Raw genomic sequence first — 12,609 nt, 5'->3', positions numbered from 1 at the left:
GTTCTTATCAGTCACTGTTTGAATTGAGTACTCGGGTCGTTTGAGGTACCCGTCACAAAGCGTTCTCAACGAGTTGTGAATCAGGTATTGAGTACTAAGGTCGTTTGAGTCGCCCATTACAGAAACCCACACAAGTTGAGAGTTGACTACTTGGTCGTTTGAGTCATCTCACGCAGATCACATTCACAAAACATGACCATGCGGAACCAGTGGTGACTCTAGAAGAACCACCAGGTTCAGGAACAGCTTTTTCCCAACAGCTGTCTCCTTGCTGAACTCTGCCCCCCATTGCCCACCCATTCCACTACGTACATCCCCCCGCTGACCTATGCCCTCCCCCATCACTTCATTGCACTATTGTACTATTGCACTATTGTACATATACTATCTGTTGATTCGTTGATCATACTGTTTATAATTTATATAATCTGCAATAACCATACTCTACTCTAGTCACTTCACTGCAATACTGTATATATTACTGTTATTATATATTGTCATATCCATACTGTTTATAATCTGTATAATCTACAATAGCCATATTATAGTCATTTCCATACTCTAGTCACTCCATTGCAATACTGTATATATTACTGTTATTATATATTGTCATACCCATACTGTTTATAATCTGTATAATCTACAATAGCCATATTATAGTCATTTATACCCCTGTACATATCCTCACTGTATTATAGTCATAGCCTGTATAGTTTTATTTACATAGATCTGTCCATACTAATGTACTTATAAAAATTGCACTTCTGGTTGGATGCTAACTGCATTTTGTTGCCCTGTACCAGTGACATGAGCAATAACAATAAAGTTGAATCTAATCTAATCTAATCAAATCTAGTACTTGATTTATTGGAGTTACCACAAATCACGTGTACAGAAACTTCACATGTGCAACAAGTTCAACAAGAATCGGGTACTCAACCCTGCTCATCACAGAATGCATGAACAGAAACTCGCACATGTGCAACTTAGCTGTGAATCGAGTACTCGTTGGAGTCACCATTCACAAATCACATGTGAAGAAATTTCACATGTGCAACTGAGTACTCAATTCATTCGAGTTACCGGTGACAAAGCACATGAACAGAAACTCAACGGGTACTGGAGTCGTTTGAGTCAATCGTCACAGAGTGCATGTGCAGAAACTTGTGTGAATTGGGTAGTCAATTTGTTTACACAAAAACGTCAACTACATGTGCAACACATTGTAAATCGGGTACTTGCTTCACTTGATTGACGCATGCATAGAACGTTGTGTCACAGAGGGCATGCCAAGAAACTCACACATGCACAAAAAAGTACACAACTCACCAACTATTTCAATTGACTCTTTGTTGTAGAGCTTCTTATTCCAGTAGAGCATCCGCAGGCAGGGAAAGGAGGTGAGGAGGACCAGGACAATCCCCAGGAACATGTAGCCCGTGAAGCTGGCAAAGTCAATTCCCTGCGAGACACAAAATGTGACAACCTCCATCACTTTGTTTGTGTGTTGATCGGATGAGACGCCCCACGTCTTTTTTTATATGTGTTTTTATATATTATACATTTTATACATTATTCAAAATATTTTTTTTAAGAAAAACTTTTTCTTAAAAAATCATAAATGTTCTTTTCAGGGCAGCACGGCAGTCGAGTGGTTAAAGTGCAGACCTCACAGCTAGGAGACCAGGGTTCAATTCCACCCTCGGCCATTTCTGTGTGGAGTTTGCATGCGTGGGTTTTCTCCGGGTACTCCGGTTTCCTCCCACATTCCAAAAACATGCTAGGTTAATTGACCACTCCAAATTGTCCATAGGTATGAATGTGAGTGTGAATGGTTGTTTGTCTATATGTGCCCTCTGATTGGCTGGTGAACAGTCCAGGGTGTACCCTGCCTCTCACCGAAAGACAGCTGGGATAGGCTCCAGCACCCCCGCAACCCTCGTGAGGAAAAAGCGGTAGAAAATGAATGAATGAAATGTTCTTTTCATAATATTATTCATATTATAATATTATTCATAATATTATATTATATATATATTATATTATATATTATTCCAATAATATTTTGACTTTATTTCATTATATCATACCTTTTTAGCCAACATAATTTTCCCAAAACAAATGTATATTGTTGTGTTTCTTTCTCATGATATTAAAATTTTAAAAATTATTCTTTAAAAACCTTTTTCTTTTAAAATTGAGACTCTGTTTATGACTTTTTTCCCCTAAATCTTTGGAATTTATTCTTGCTAAATTCCAGCTGGGATTTATTTCCATTTCTGCTGTTCTTGTATTTGTACACTTGTACATGTTCTTCTCATAATTATGATTTTATTCCCACAATATTTACACTATATTGTCGTAAATGTGTAACTTTTCCACAACCTAATTTTCCAAAACAATATCATTTGTTGTTTTGTTTGTTTGCCATAATATTACAACATTAAAAAAAGTCTTTATTCTTGGAAAATTACTACAGTTTTTTTCCATTTTTGCTGTTGTCGGTTTTGTTTTGTTTTTTGCTTTTCTTGTTGAATTCTATTTTTATGTGCAGTGGGCCAATAAAAGGAACTTGGGACACCCTTCTTCTGTGGCGTGTGACTGCTGCTGGGGGTCACCAGATGATAAATCCAAAGTGGGCTGCAGGTTTTGTATTCAGCGTGCTACCTTGCTCTTGTTACAAACCCAAATACAAGGACACTCGGATGTAGCTGAGTGGCCTAAACAACGCACACACACTCACACACACACAGCTGGGCCGCCGCGTCTATCTCTGGATTCCGCCCCAAAAAATCCCCATGACAGAACAAGCAAACAAACAGGCGAGCAAACCATGCATGCACACACAAGCTGTCCTTATCAGAGGCCGGCCATGACCGAACGAGAGTCCCCGCGCTTCTGTCAGTGGGGTGGGGGAGCGGCGCCAAGACAAACTAGACGGTGGGGGCCGGCCGAGCTTGATTTGCTGGAATCAACAGAGCGGATACTGCCACTGCCGCCGCCGCGCAAAAGGCCAAAATGTCAAGCGACTTGAGCAGATGACACGCCAAGCTGCTCGGAGGGCGAGGTTGTTGTTTGGTGATGCTCCTGCTGAGTCGGAGAACAGCAACGATTTGGTAGCATTTCTGCCGGAACAAAGCTATCTGATAAATCCAACTTGCAGGAAACCAAATGGGATGGTGGAACTTGCATGGGAAAAAAGTTTTGACAGCTTTAATTCTGGAGATTTATGACAGCTGTGCTGATGCACAAATTGATTTTTACTACCGGCGTGCCTCCATTTATCAAGTGTACACCTCAGCCTAAATACCAGTCCTTACTCGGGCTTGCATAAACCTCTCAACGAAAACACACTCAAAGAAAATTGCTTGTCCCACCCGTGATGACATTTTTAATCATCACATGTTGCAACAAACTACGCTGAATTTAAAGACGACCTATTATGATCATTTTTTCCCCTTTATATTGAGTTGTGGACTCCTGTAGAGCAGCTATGCACAATAACCAGCACAGAAAACGTTTCAGATCTTCCAGAATCTGCACCTATTCCAGCTGCTTGGGATTTCCAAAACGGTTGGTTTAAATGTATTCCACCCATGGCTCGCCTTCAGGAATGCTCACTTTGCTGTGATTGGTCACACTCCCAAGCGCTCCCCAGGACTTCCAGACGACTGCCGAAACCCACTTTCACATGTTGCAACAAACAACACTGAATTTAAAGACGACCTATTATGATCATTTTTTCCCCTTTGTATTGAGTTGTGGACTCCTATAGAGGAACTATGTACAATAACCAGCACAGAAAACGTTTCAGATCTTCCAGAATCTGCACCTATTCCAACTGCTTGGGATTTCCAAAACGTGTAAAATGTAAAATGTATTCCACCAATGGCTCACCTTCAGGAACGCTCACTTTGCTGTGATTGGTCACACTCCCAAGCGCTCCCAAGGACTTCCAGACTACTGCCGAAACCCGCTTTCTAATTTTGTGGGTATACGAGTTGATAATAAGTGAATAAGCCTTCGGAGCACGACTTCAAAACTGGTTAGGAGCTCCTGGTAGCTCATGAGCTACTGGCTGGAGACTGATTTACTGTGTATAAACTCAAAGAGTGGTAATGTAGCTTTTCTACAACATCACTAGTAGAAATGTCGTTTTTTGCAGTTTTTTGCGGGACAACCCATGTTTAAAACACTTGGGTAGACCACTGTGAGCATTTCCAGACATCAGTGAGCTTGTAATTTGCATGCATGCAGGTAAGATGCTAAGATGCTCCCTGTATGCACACTCTATAATGCTACACAGACAACCAATTACATTCCACTGTACTGAAATAATTAATACTTAATTTTTTTCTGCACAAAATAAGATGAAAAATAAACAAATCAAGAATAAAGAAAATCAATCAATCAGTAATAAATAAATATAATAATAATACTAAAACGGCAAATAATAAAAACTTAAGAAACCACATATAGTTGGTGGGTAGACAAATTATTTTTTACAGATTAAAATGAACAAAGCATTATTAGAGCCCTGTAGACATGACAAAACACGACTATAGTCACATTTATACTCTTTTTATTTACAACATATTGCGCAACTGCAGGGTCTTGAGACACATGCTAACTCGCAAACTAGAGAGCTAGCGACCTAAACGGTAGCCTTCGAGTTATTTCCTTTAAACTTAAATAGCCAAAAACTTACCACTTCCACACGGATAGGGAGGATAACTATTAACAGTTATTTAACCTTTAACATGAACATTAATCAAACGTAATAATTTTTTCTGGGTACATGATACCATACAGCATCCATATCAAACTTGCGCAGGCCGCACTAACATTAAACTTTCATATCAAGGCGGGGGCCTCAAACTAGTGTCCTGCGGGCCGCATGTTTGAGACCCCTGGCCTAAAGGGTTATGTCGGCAAGAAAGATGAAGAAAGATGTTCCATGAACGCCATAAAAACAATGGGTGAAGAGTGATGTAAGTGCTTCATGTGTGAAACTGACACCTTGTTTTGCCACAGAGCAGAGCGAGTGCACTTACTTCTCTGCGCAGGTCCTGATTTGACACGATAATCACATTTGGTGGGTCGCCGACAGCTGTGGCGGCGCCTCCGATGTTGGTGAAGATTACTTCCGCAATCAGGACATGTCTGGGGTCCAGATTGAGCACCTCGCATAACCTGCATTATGACACAGAAAAGCCCTTCAGCACAGATGAAGTCGCAGCGGCTGTGGGAGAAATCCAAGAAAAATCTAATCATAAAAATAAACAGGCCTAAAAACGTAAACGTGGGCACAAAACACACGGGTCTATTAATGTCAGGGCCGTGCAGGATGTGCTCCCCGCCGGCCCGCAGACAACATAAGACACACTTTTTTTTTTTTTGTTATCTGTGACCTAGAAACAAAAGTTGAGAAGACAATAATACACAGAAATAGTTTGGCCCAGTCAGAGTGAGGGATTGCAGCTGGCTGTGGTACACTGTGGAATTGCACGCTCGAAAGGCTTGCAGGGAGTGAAATGGAGAAACAAATTGTCTCTGGGAGAGAATGCTTGCTGACCTGACCACATAGAAAAAGTCATGCAAAGATATAAGCCTTGTTCTTTGAGCAGTGCTAAAATGGAAAGAATGAAAAGAAAAGGGGACGAGCAGAACAACAAGGATGATGAAGAATCCACACCTGATGGTCACAGGCGTGAAAAGCATCATGGTGGTGACATTGTCCAGGAAGGCTGAGAGGATGGCGGCAATGAGACAGAGGATGATGATCATGGGCCACACCCGGCCTTTGGAGAGGCGGTAAGCCTGTGGGGCGGAAAGAAGTATCATCACCAGGACTCGAGTGTCAAAAGGGAATTGTGTAAATGTAAACATGCCAGGGTCCTTCATGTACGGAACCCTCTTTCCGCCACCGAGACAAACAAAAATATCCCAGTGATAAGTCAGAATTATAAGATGAGCTAATAAAGTCATAATTATGAGATGAAAAAGATGAAATTATGACATAAAACGTCATAATATAACAAAGTCATAATCATGAGATAAAAAGTCACAATCATGTGATAGAAATAGAAATGAATAGTCTCAATTATGAGATAAGAAAGTTAAAACTATGAGACAAAAAGTCCAAATTATGAGATAAAAAGTTGAAATTTCAATGTAAACGTCATAATCATGAGATAAATAAATATGAAATTATGACCTAAAATGTCATAATATAAGAAAGTTTTGAAATTTATTCATTTAAATAAAAAGTCCGAAATTACGAGATGAAACTTCACAATCACGAGGTTAAAATTAAAAGTCAAGGTAAATTAAAAGATAAAAGTCATCATAAAAAGTCTAAACAAAACAAGAAAGTCAAAACTACAAGATAAAAAGTCGTAATCATGAGATAGGAAAGTCATAACTCTGACAAAAAATTAGGAGGTAAACCATCATAATTATAAATTATGAGTAAAAAGTTGAAATTCTGAGATAAAAGATCATAATTATAATTAACAAGAAAGTCATAATTGTGGGAAAATTGTGACAAATTTTCAAATAAAGGTTGACATTATGAGATCAAAACTGTCTAAATTAGGAGATAAAACATCATTATTATGAGAACAAAGGTCAAAATTCGGAGATAAAAGGTCATAATTAGGAGACAAGAAAGACAAAACTATGACACAAAAAGTAAAAATGATGAGATGAGAAAGTCATAATTATGAGATTAAAAAATCTAAATTACAAGATAAAGGTTCTCGTTATAACATAAAAACGTCTAAATAATGAGATAAAATATCATAATTATGAGATAAAAAGTCAAAATTACAAGATAAAGGTTGTCGTTATAACATAAAAACATCTAAATAATGAGATAAAATATCATAACTATGGGATAAAAAGTCAAAATTACAAGATAAAGGTTGTCGTTATAACATAAAAACGTCTAAATAATGAGATAAAATATCATAATTATGAGATAAAAAGTCAAAATTACAAGATAAAGGTTGTCGTTATAACATAAAAACGTCTAAATAATGAGATAAAATATCATAACTATGGGATAAAAAGTCAAAATTACAAGATAAAGGTTGTCGTTATAACATAAAAATGTCTAAATAATGAGATAAAATATCATAATTATGAGATAAAAAGTCAAAATTACAAGATAAAGGTTGTCGTTATAACGTAAAACCGTCTAAATAGTGAGATAAAATATCATAATTATGAGATAAAAAGTCTAAATTACAAGATAAAGGTTCTCGTTATAACATAAAAAACGTCTAAATAATGAGATAAAATATCATAATTATGAGATAAAAAGTCTAAATTACAAGATAAAGGTTGTCGTTATAACGTAAAACCGTCTAAATAGTGAGATAAAATATCATAATTATGAGATAAAAAGTCTAAATTACAAGATAAAGGTTGTCGTTATGACATAAAAACTCATCTAAATAATGAGATGACACATCATAATTGATAACCCGAGATAAAAGGTCATAATTATGAGACAAGAAAATCAAAACTATTGACACAAAAAGTAAAAATGATAAGATGAGAGTCATAATTAAAGTCATAATTATGAGATAAAAAGTCAAAATGATGAAATATGAACAGTGCATGTTCACTGCAGCATTCATCACATGGCACTCAGAACATTATCTCATAATCATGAATTTCTTAGCTGATAGTTTGGATTTTTTTTTTATTTTAGAATTACGATTTACCATTGGGATTATTGTTTCTTCCAGTGGCAGAAACGGGCTACCATATAAGCTTAGGAAATTAGGTTAGGAATGGAATATTTTCAACTCTTTCCTGGATCTATACTGCAACATGTATGTGCTAGATAACACACGCACAAGATAGAATGGAGTGGGGCCTCCAACATGGTGGTTTGGGTGGTATCAGCTTTGTTAGCTTCCCATTCAGATGTACTGATGGTCATGGACTCACCTGAAACCAAGATGGCCTTTCCTTGTTTATTTGTTAGAGGCTAAATGATTGAATCTTTTCAGAAGGGATGAAAGGGCAGCATTGTATGTGGGGGGGAAAGGTGGTGTCACAGACCTCCCCCACTGTTCGGAGGGCAAATGGTCTTCTAAGACAACCTTAACAGTCCAGCTGCGATCCCAGAACTGTGTCCCATTACAGGGTCTGCATCCTTTGCAGGGTGCATGATGTCATTGCGGTGTACAAAAAGCTCCAAGGATCCTTCAAATGCAGATGACAAACGTATCATTAGCTCCAAGTGTTCATGTTGTCACCTTTCTTCCGCACTGGACTACCGGCTGTGGCTGTTCATATGAGGCGTTCGAGTGCATTACGTAAATGTCAGTATTCGGTGACAATGTAGTCAAGCAGTTTTTCATTTTTATTCACATACTCCCTACGGCAGGGGTCTCAAACACACGGCCCATGGGCCAAATGTGGCCTGCAGGACACTAGTTTGAGGCCCCCACCTTGATATGAAAGTTTAATGTTAGTGCGGCCCGCGCAAGTTTGATATGGATGCTGTATGGTATCATGTACCCAGAAAAAATTATTACGTTTGATTAATGTTCATGTTAAAGGTTAAATAACTGTTAATAGTTATCCTCCCTATCCGTGTGGAAGTGGTAAGTTTTTGGCTATTTACGTTTAAAGGAAAGGATGTGGTTTCTTAAGTTTTTATTATTTGCCGTTTTATTATTATTATTATATTTATTTATTACTGATTGATTGATTTTCTTTATTCTTGATTTGTTCATTTATTTTTCATCTTATTTTGTGCAGAAAAATAATAAGTAAAATATTTGAGAACAGTGGAATGTTTTATCAGAGCTTTTCTTGTAGAAAATCGGAACCAAAGCACTGAAAAAGTTATATATATGTATATTTTTCTGTTTTTAATAAATGCAGTTTTTTTTTTTTGGAAAACCTGATGCGGCCCAGCCTTGCCCAGACCCTAGCTCCAGTGGCCCCCAGGTAAATTGAGTTTGAGACCCCTGCCCTACGGTAATCTGTGTACCTCTTGGGGCCCGTGTTGCCCATTTGTGAACATAGGGTGTACTATATTGGGTAATAGGAGTGTAAAAGTGATTGTAGGGATGTTATATCATGTCTAGAGTGCTCTAATAAACAGGCATCAACAGGTTTTCTAAGCTCTAAATACAAAAATATTCAATTTATTATGGAAATTTACACCAAAATATTCAATTTATGGTGGATATGATCTCACAGCGGGCGCAATAATCCCTAAGACGTTAACCCACGGCAAACTAAAACCCAACTCAGAAGCTCTGATGTCACTTCCTGTCCCACTCTGGAACACATTTACAGCAACACAAGTTGTAATTATCTCCTACATGTCACTTAATCTCATTAGAGTCGCAAGAGTATACTGGGCAATCACAGATTATCTCTTATTGTGTCTACTATATTAGGTAATAGAAGTGTAATGGTGATTATAGGGGTGTTATTCCATTTTTTGAGGGCTCTAATTAGGTACCATATTTACCAGGTCGTAAACAGGCTTTTTGTGCTCCAACTTTGAAAATATTCAATTTATAAATGAGGAGTTCACAAAGTCGTGTCTGAAGCCAATTAACTGTACTCTCAATGGTCACTACATTAGGTACAGTCCAAATCCAACCAAGCACTGTCTAAACTTGTTCCATGTTAAAACGCATGTGCCTCCCTTGCTGAGGCTACCTTGAATATCAAAAAGACGTCCACGAACAGCCAAGTGGTCTTTATTCGGAGAGTCGGCCCTCATTTTCCTTGCACTTTAGATTTGATGAGACTGTGTTGCGCTCGGCAACGTCTAAAGAAAGATGGCCCCACTCACCTCCGTCACAAGAGAGAATATTTGGGATTAAAAGCGAGACTTGCTAGAGATGACGCACATGCTTGACCCACACGGGAGATGAAGGAGTGCTCCACTGGAGGAGCCGCATCATATTCCCGTATGCCGCTAGGAGAATTACACTCAAACTCAATTTACACTCAAGCCCCCCACATCCCACTCACTAAAAGGTTCAGCAAGCCACATCACCTGTGATGTCACGCTGACCTTGAAACACTGTGACCCAAAAAGGTCACCACCCCATCATTTCACGCTCAAAGACATCTGTGTGAAACTCATGCCTGGAAAGAAAGCCTTTCAACTGCGTGTATGTCCGATGATGCAACCCAGCAACCCACCACGGCCACAAATTGATTGCAGTCCTGTGGCAAACACCGGCTGACCTACTTCTGACCAGCTTCTCCACTTAACAAAATGAAGCAGAAAAGGGAACTAATGAGATTGTCTGGCTCGGCACCGCTTTGCTCGGGTCACCTCGAATCGTCCATGGGATCTGTCACGACGGCGCTCATTTCACAAACAGCTCAATTTCAGTGTCACTTACGCACCTTCACGGCACAGTAATCGAAGAAACCCGTCTCGGAAAAAATGGCCACCAGCACCATCTGGAAGAAAATATCACAAAAGCACATTTTTAGAGTGAAGACGACGGCTTCATTTGCCATTTTTATCCTTTCCAGGATTTACATTTGCTTTACTGTAATCCAAAGAACAATATTTCTATACTGCATATTACATGACATTACATAATTGTATCGTTCTATTGTCCCGAAAGCATGCATCTCTACGTTTTGTAACCCAAAAAACAACATATTTTCTTTGCGTTTTCACAGAAATATAAGCTTTTCATTGGACAGACAGAATTGGGCCATTCCACCAGATTGCTGCCATTTGCGTCCCCAGGAAATAAAATGTATAAACAATACAATTACGCTAAAAACTCACTCTTATTAGCTCCAGCCCTGTAGTGGTGTGTTGGTCATGAACGAACGGGTCAAAAGAACTAGCTCTTTTCTCTTGTGAACGCCCATAAAATACCCGTTCTGTCCGTTCAGTTGCAAATGCTGTTTTTTTGATTGGCTGGAGAGTCAGTTCACGGTTCCTTTTGCAGGGCGGGAATATCTGCGTGCTTGCGTGTCTTATCCGTGTCTTATCGTCTCACCTCGCTCTGTGGGTAGGTGAGGTTAGCTGACTGAAAGACCGAGACCGAGAAATTGACCGACTCGTCGGCCGTTCATTCATGACCGACAGTTGAGTCGGAACGAATGTGAACATGAGTGAACGGAGTCAACACGGCTAACGACGAAATGAACGAAATGAACGAAATGAACAAAATGAACAAAATGAACAAAATGAACAAAATGAACAAAATGAACAAAATGAACAAAATGAACGGATCTTTTTATTGACTGAACCAGAATGATACGGTTCACTGAAATGAATGGTTTTGCCCACCACTACAGTCCTGTGACTTTCACCTACCTTGGTGTGCTGCCTGAGATAGGCCAATATTTGGGCAGTGGAATATACAGTAAACCTCGGATATATCGGATTCAATTGTTCCCACTGGTTTTGTCCGATATAAGCGAAATCCGTTATATGCGTATACCGGAAAATGTCCGTTTTACGCATATATCGGATTTATATCCGGTATATGCGTAAATCGGATTTTATCCGTTATAAAAAGGCACTTCCTTGACTATGTTTCCAATGTACCTGGACGCGCAGGGAACGCTGCAAACGACTTTGTATAGCGGCCTGTCACGATTCGGCGAATCGGAGCGCCACGATGCGGCCATCCGATATATGCGAGGGAAATTTAATGGAAATGCATTGGAACGGGACTGGAGATTTTGTCCGAAATAGGCGAAATCCGTTATAAAAAATCCGATATATGCAATGAATTTTTATTGGAAATGCATTACAGAAAAATCGGTTCTTTTTTATCTGTCCGTTGTGAGCGAATTTCCGATATATCCGAGTCCGATATATCCGAGGTTTACTGTATAATATTTTTTCTTAAATGAAGCCAACTCCTGCACATTGATCTGATTGCATAATAACTAATTTGCTGCCAAAGATAATTTATAATAATAATACATTTTATTTGTATAGCGCTTTTCAGAGTACTCAAAGACGCTTTACAGTAGAGAAAAAGAAATAAAAATAGAGTTGAGTAAAAACAAAGTAAACGATGCATTAAAATACAATATCCATACATTCATTCAGAGCTAAAACAAGGCTAAAAGCGGGCGGTGCGGGGCGCAGCAGTCAGGTATAAAAAGTTAGACATTAAAAACGGATTTAAACAGGTGTTTTTTGAAGGAGTGAATGGGGCAAAGAGTTCCAGAGAGTGGGGGTAGCAATGGAGAAGGCTCTGTCTCCCCAGGTTCAGAGCTTGGTCTTACAGGGGAGTGCCAGGAGGTTAGAGTCTGAGGAGCGAAGGGGACGCGGGGGATTGTGTGGATGGAGGAGGTCTGTGAGGTATGGAGGGGGTCAGATTGTGGAGAGCTTTGTAAGTGATGAGAAGGACTTTGAAATGGATACGTTGGGGGACGGTGGAGATTTTTAAGGACCGGGGTAATGTGTTCACAGGAGCGGGTGGAGGTGAGGAGGCGAGCAGCTGAGTCCTGAATATATTGTAGTTTGTTGAGGGTTTTGGATGGCGTACCATAAATAATACTGTTATATGTTTGGTTCGCCCAAACGGCCGATCCCAAAGATATTTTTTGCACAGATGATGACTGAAGTCCAGT

General features: G+C 39.2%; 1 protein-coding gene across 2 annotated transcripts in view; it reads right to left on the bottom strand.

Moving 5' to 3' along the window:
• Nucleotides 1–12,609, bottom strand: part of oca2 (oculocutaneous albinism II) — a 49,348-nt gene that overhangs the window by 16,897 nt on the left and 19,842 nt on the right. For both annotated transcript variants that reach the window (XM_058074142.1, XM_058074143.1), the window contains exons 15-18: nt 10,402–10,458; nt 5,696–5,820; nt 5,055–5,193; nt 1,330–1,462 (exon numbers count right to left, since the gene is read on the bottom strand). In XM_058074142.1, the coding sequence (XP_057930125.1) occupies nt 1,330–1,462; nt 5,055–5,193; nt 5,696–5,820; nt 10,402–10,458 (454 nt within the window). The remainder of the gene's footprint in view (nt 1–1,329; nt 1,463–5,054; nt 5,194–5,695; nt 5,821–10,401; nt 10,459–12,609) is intronic.

Source organism: Doryrhamphus excisus, chromosome 5 (assembly GCF_030265055.1).
Source record: "Doryrhamphus excisus isolate RoL2022-K1 chromosome 5, RoL_Dexc_1.0, whole genome shotgun sequence".
Classification (NCBI taxonomy): domain Eukaryota; kingdom Metazoa; phylum Chordata; class Actinopteri; order Syngnathiformes; family Syngnathidae; genus Doryrhamphus; species Doryrhamphus excisus.
This window is presented reverse-complemented; position numbering and strand designations above follow the sequence as displayed.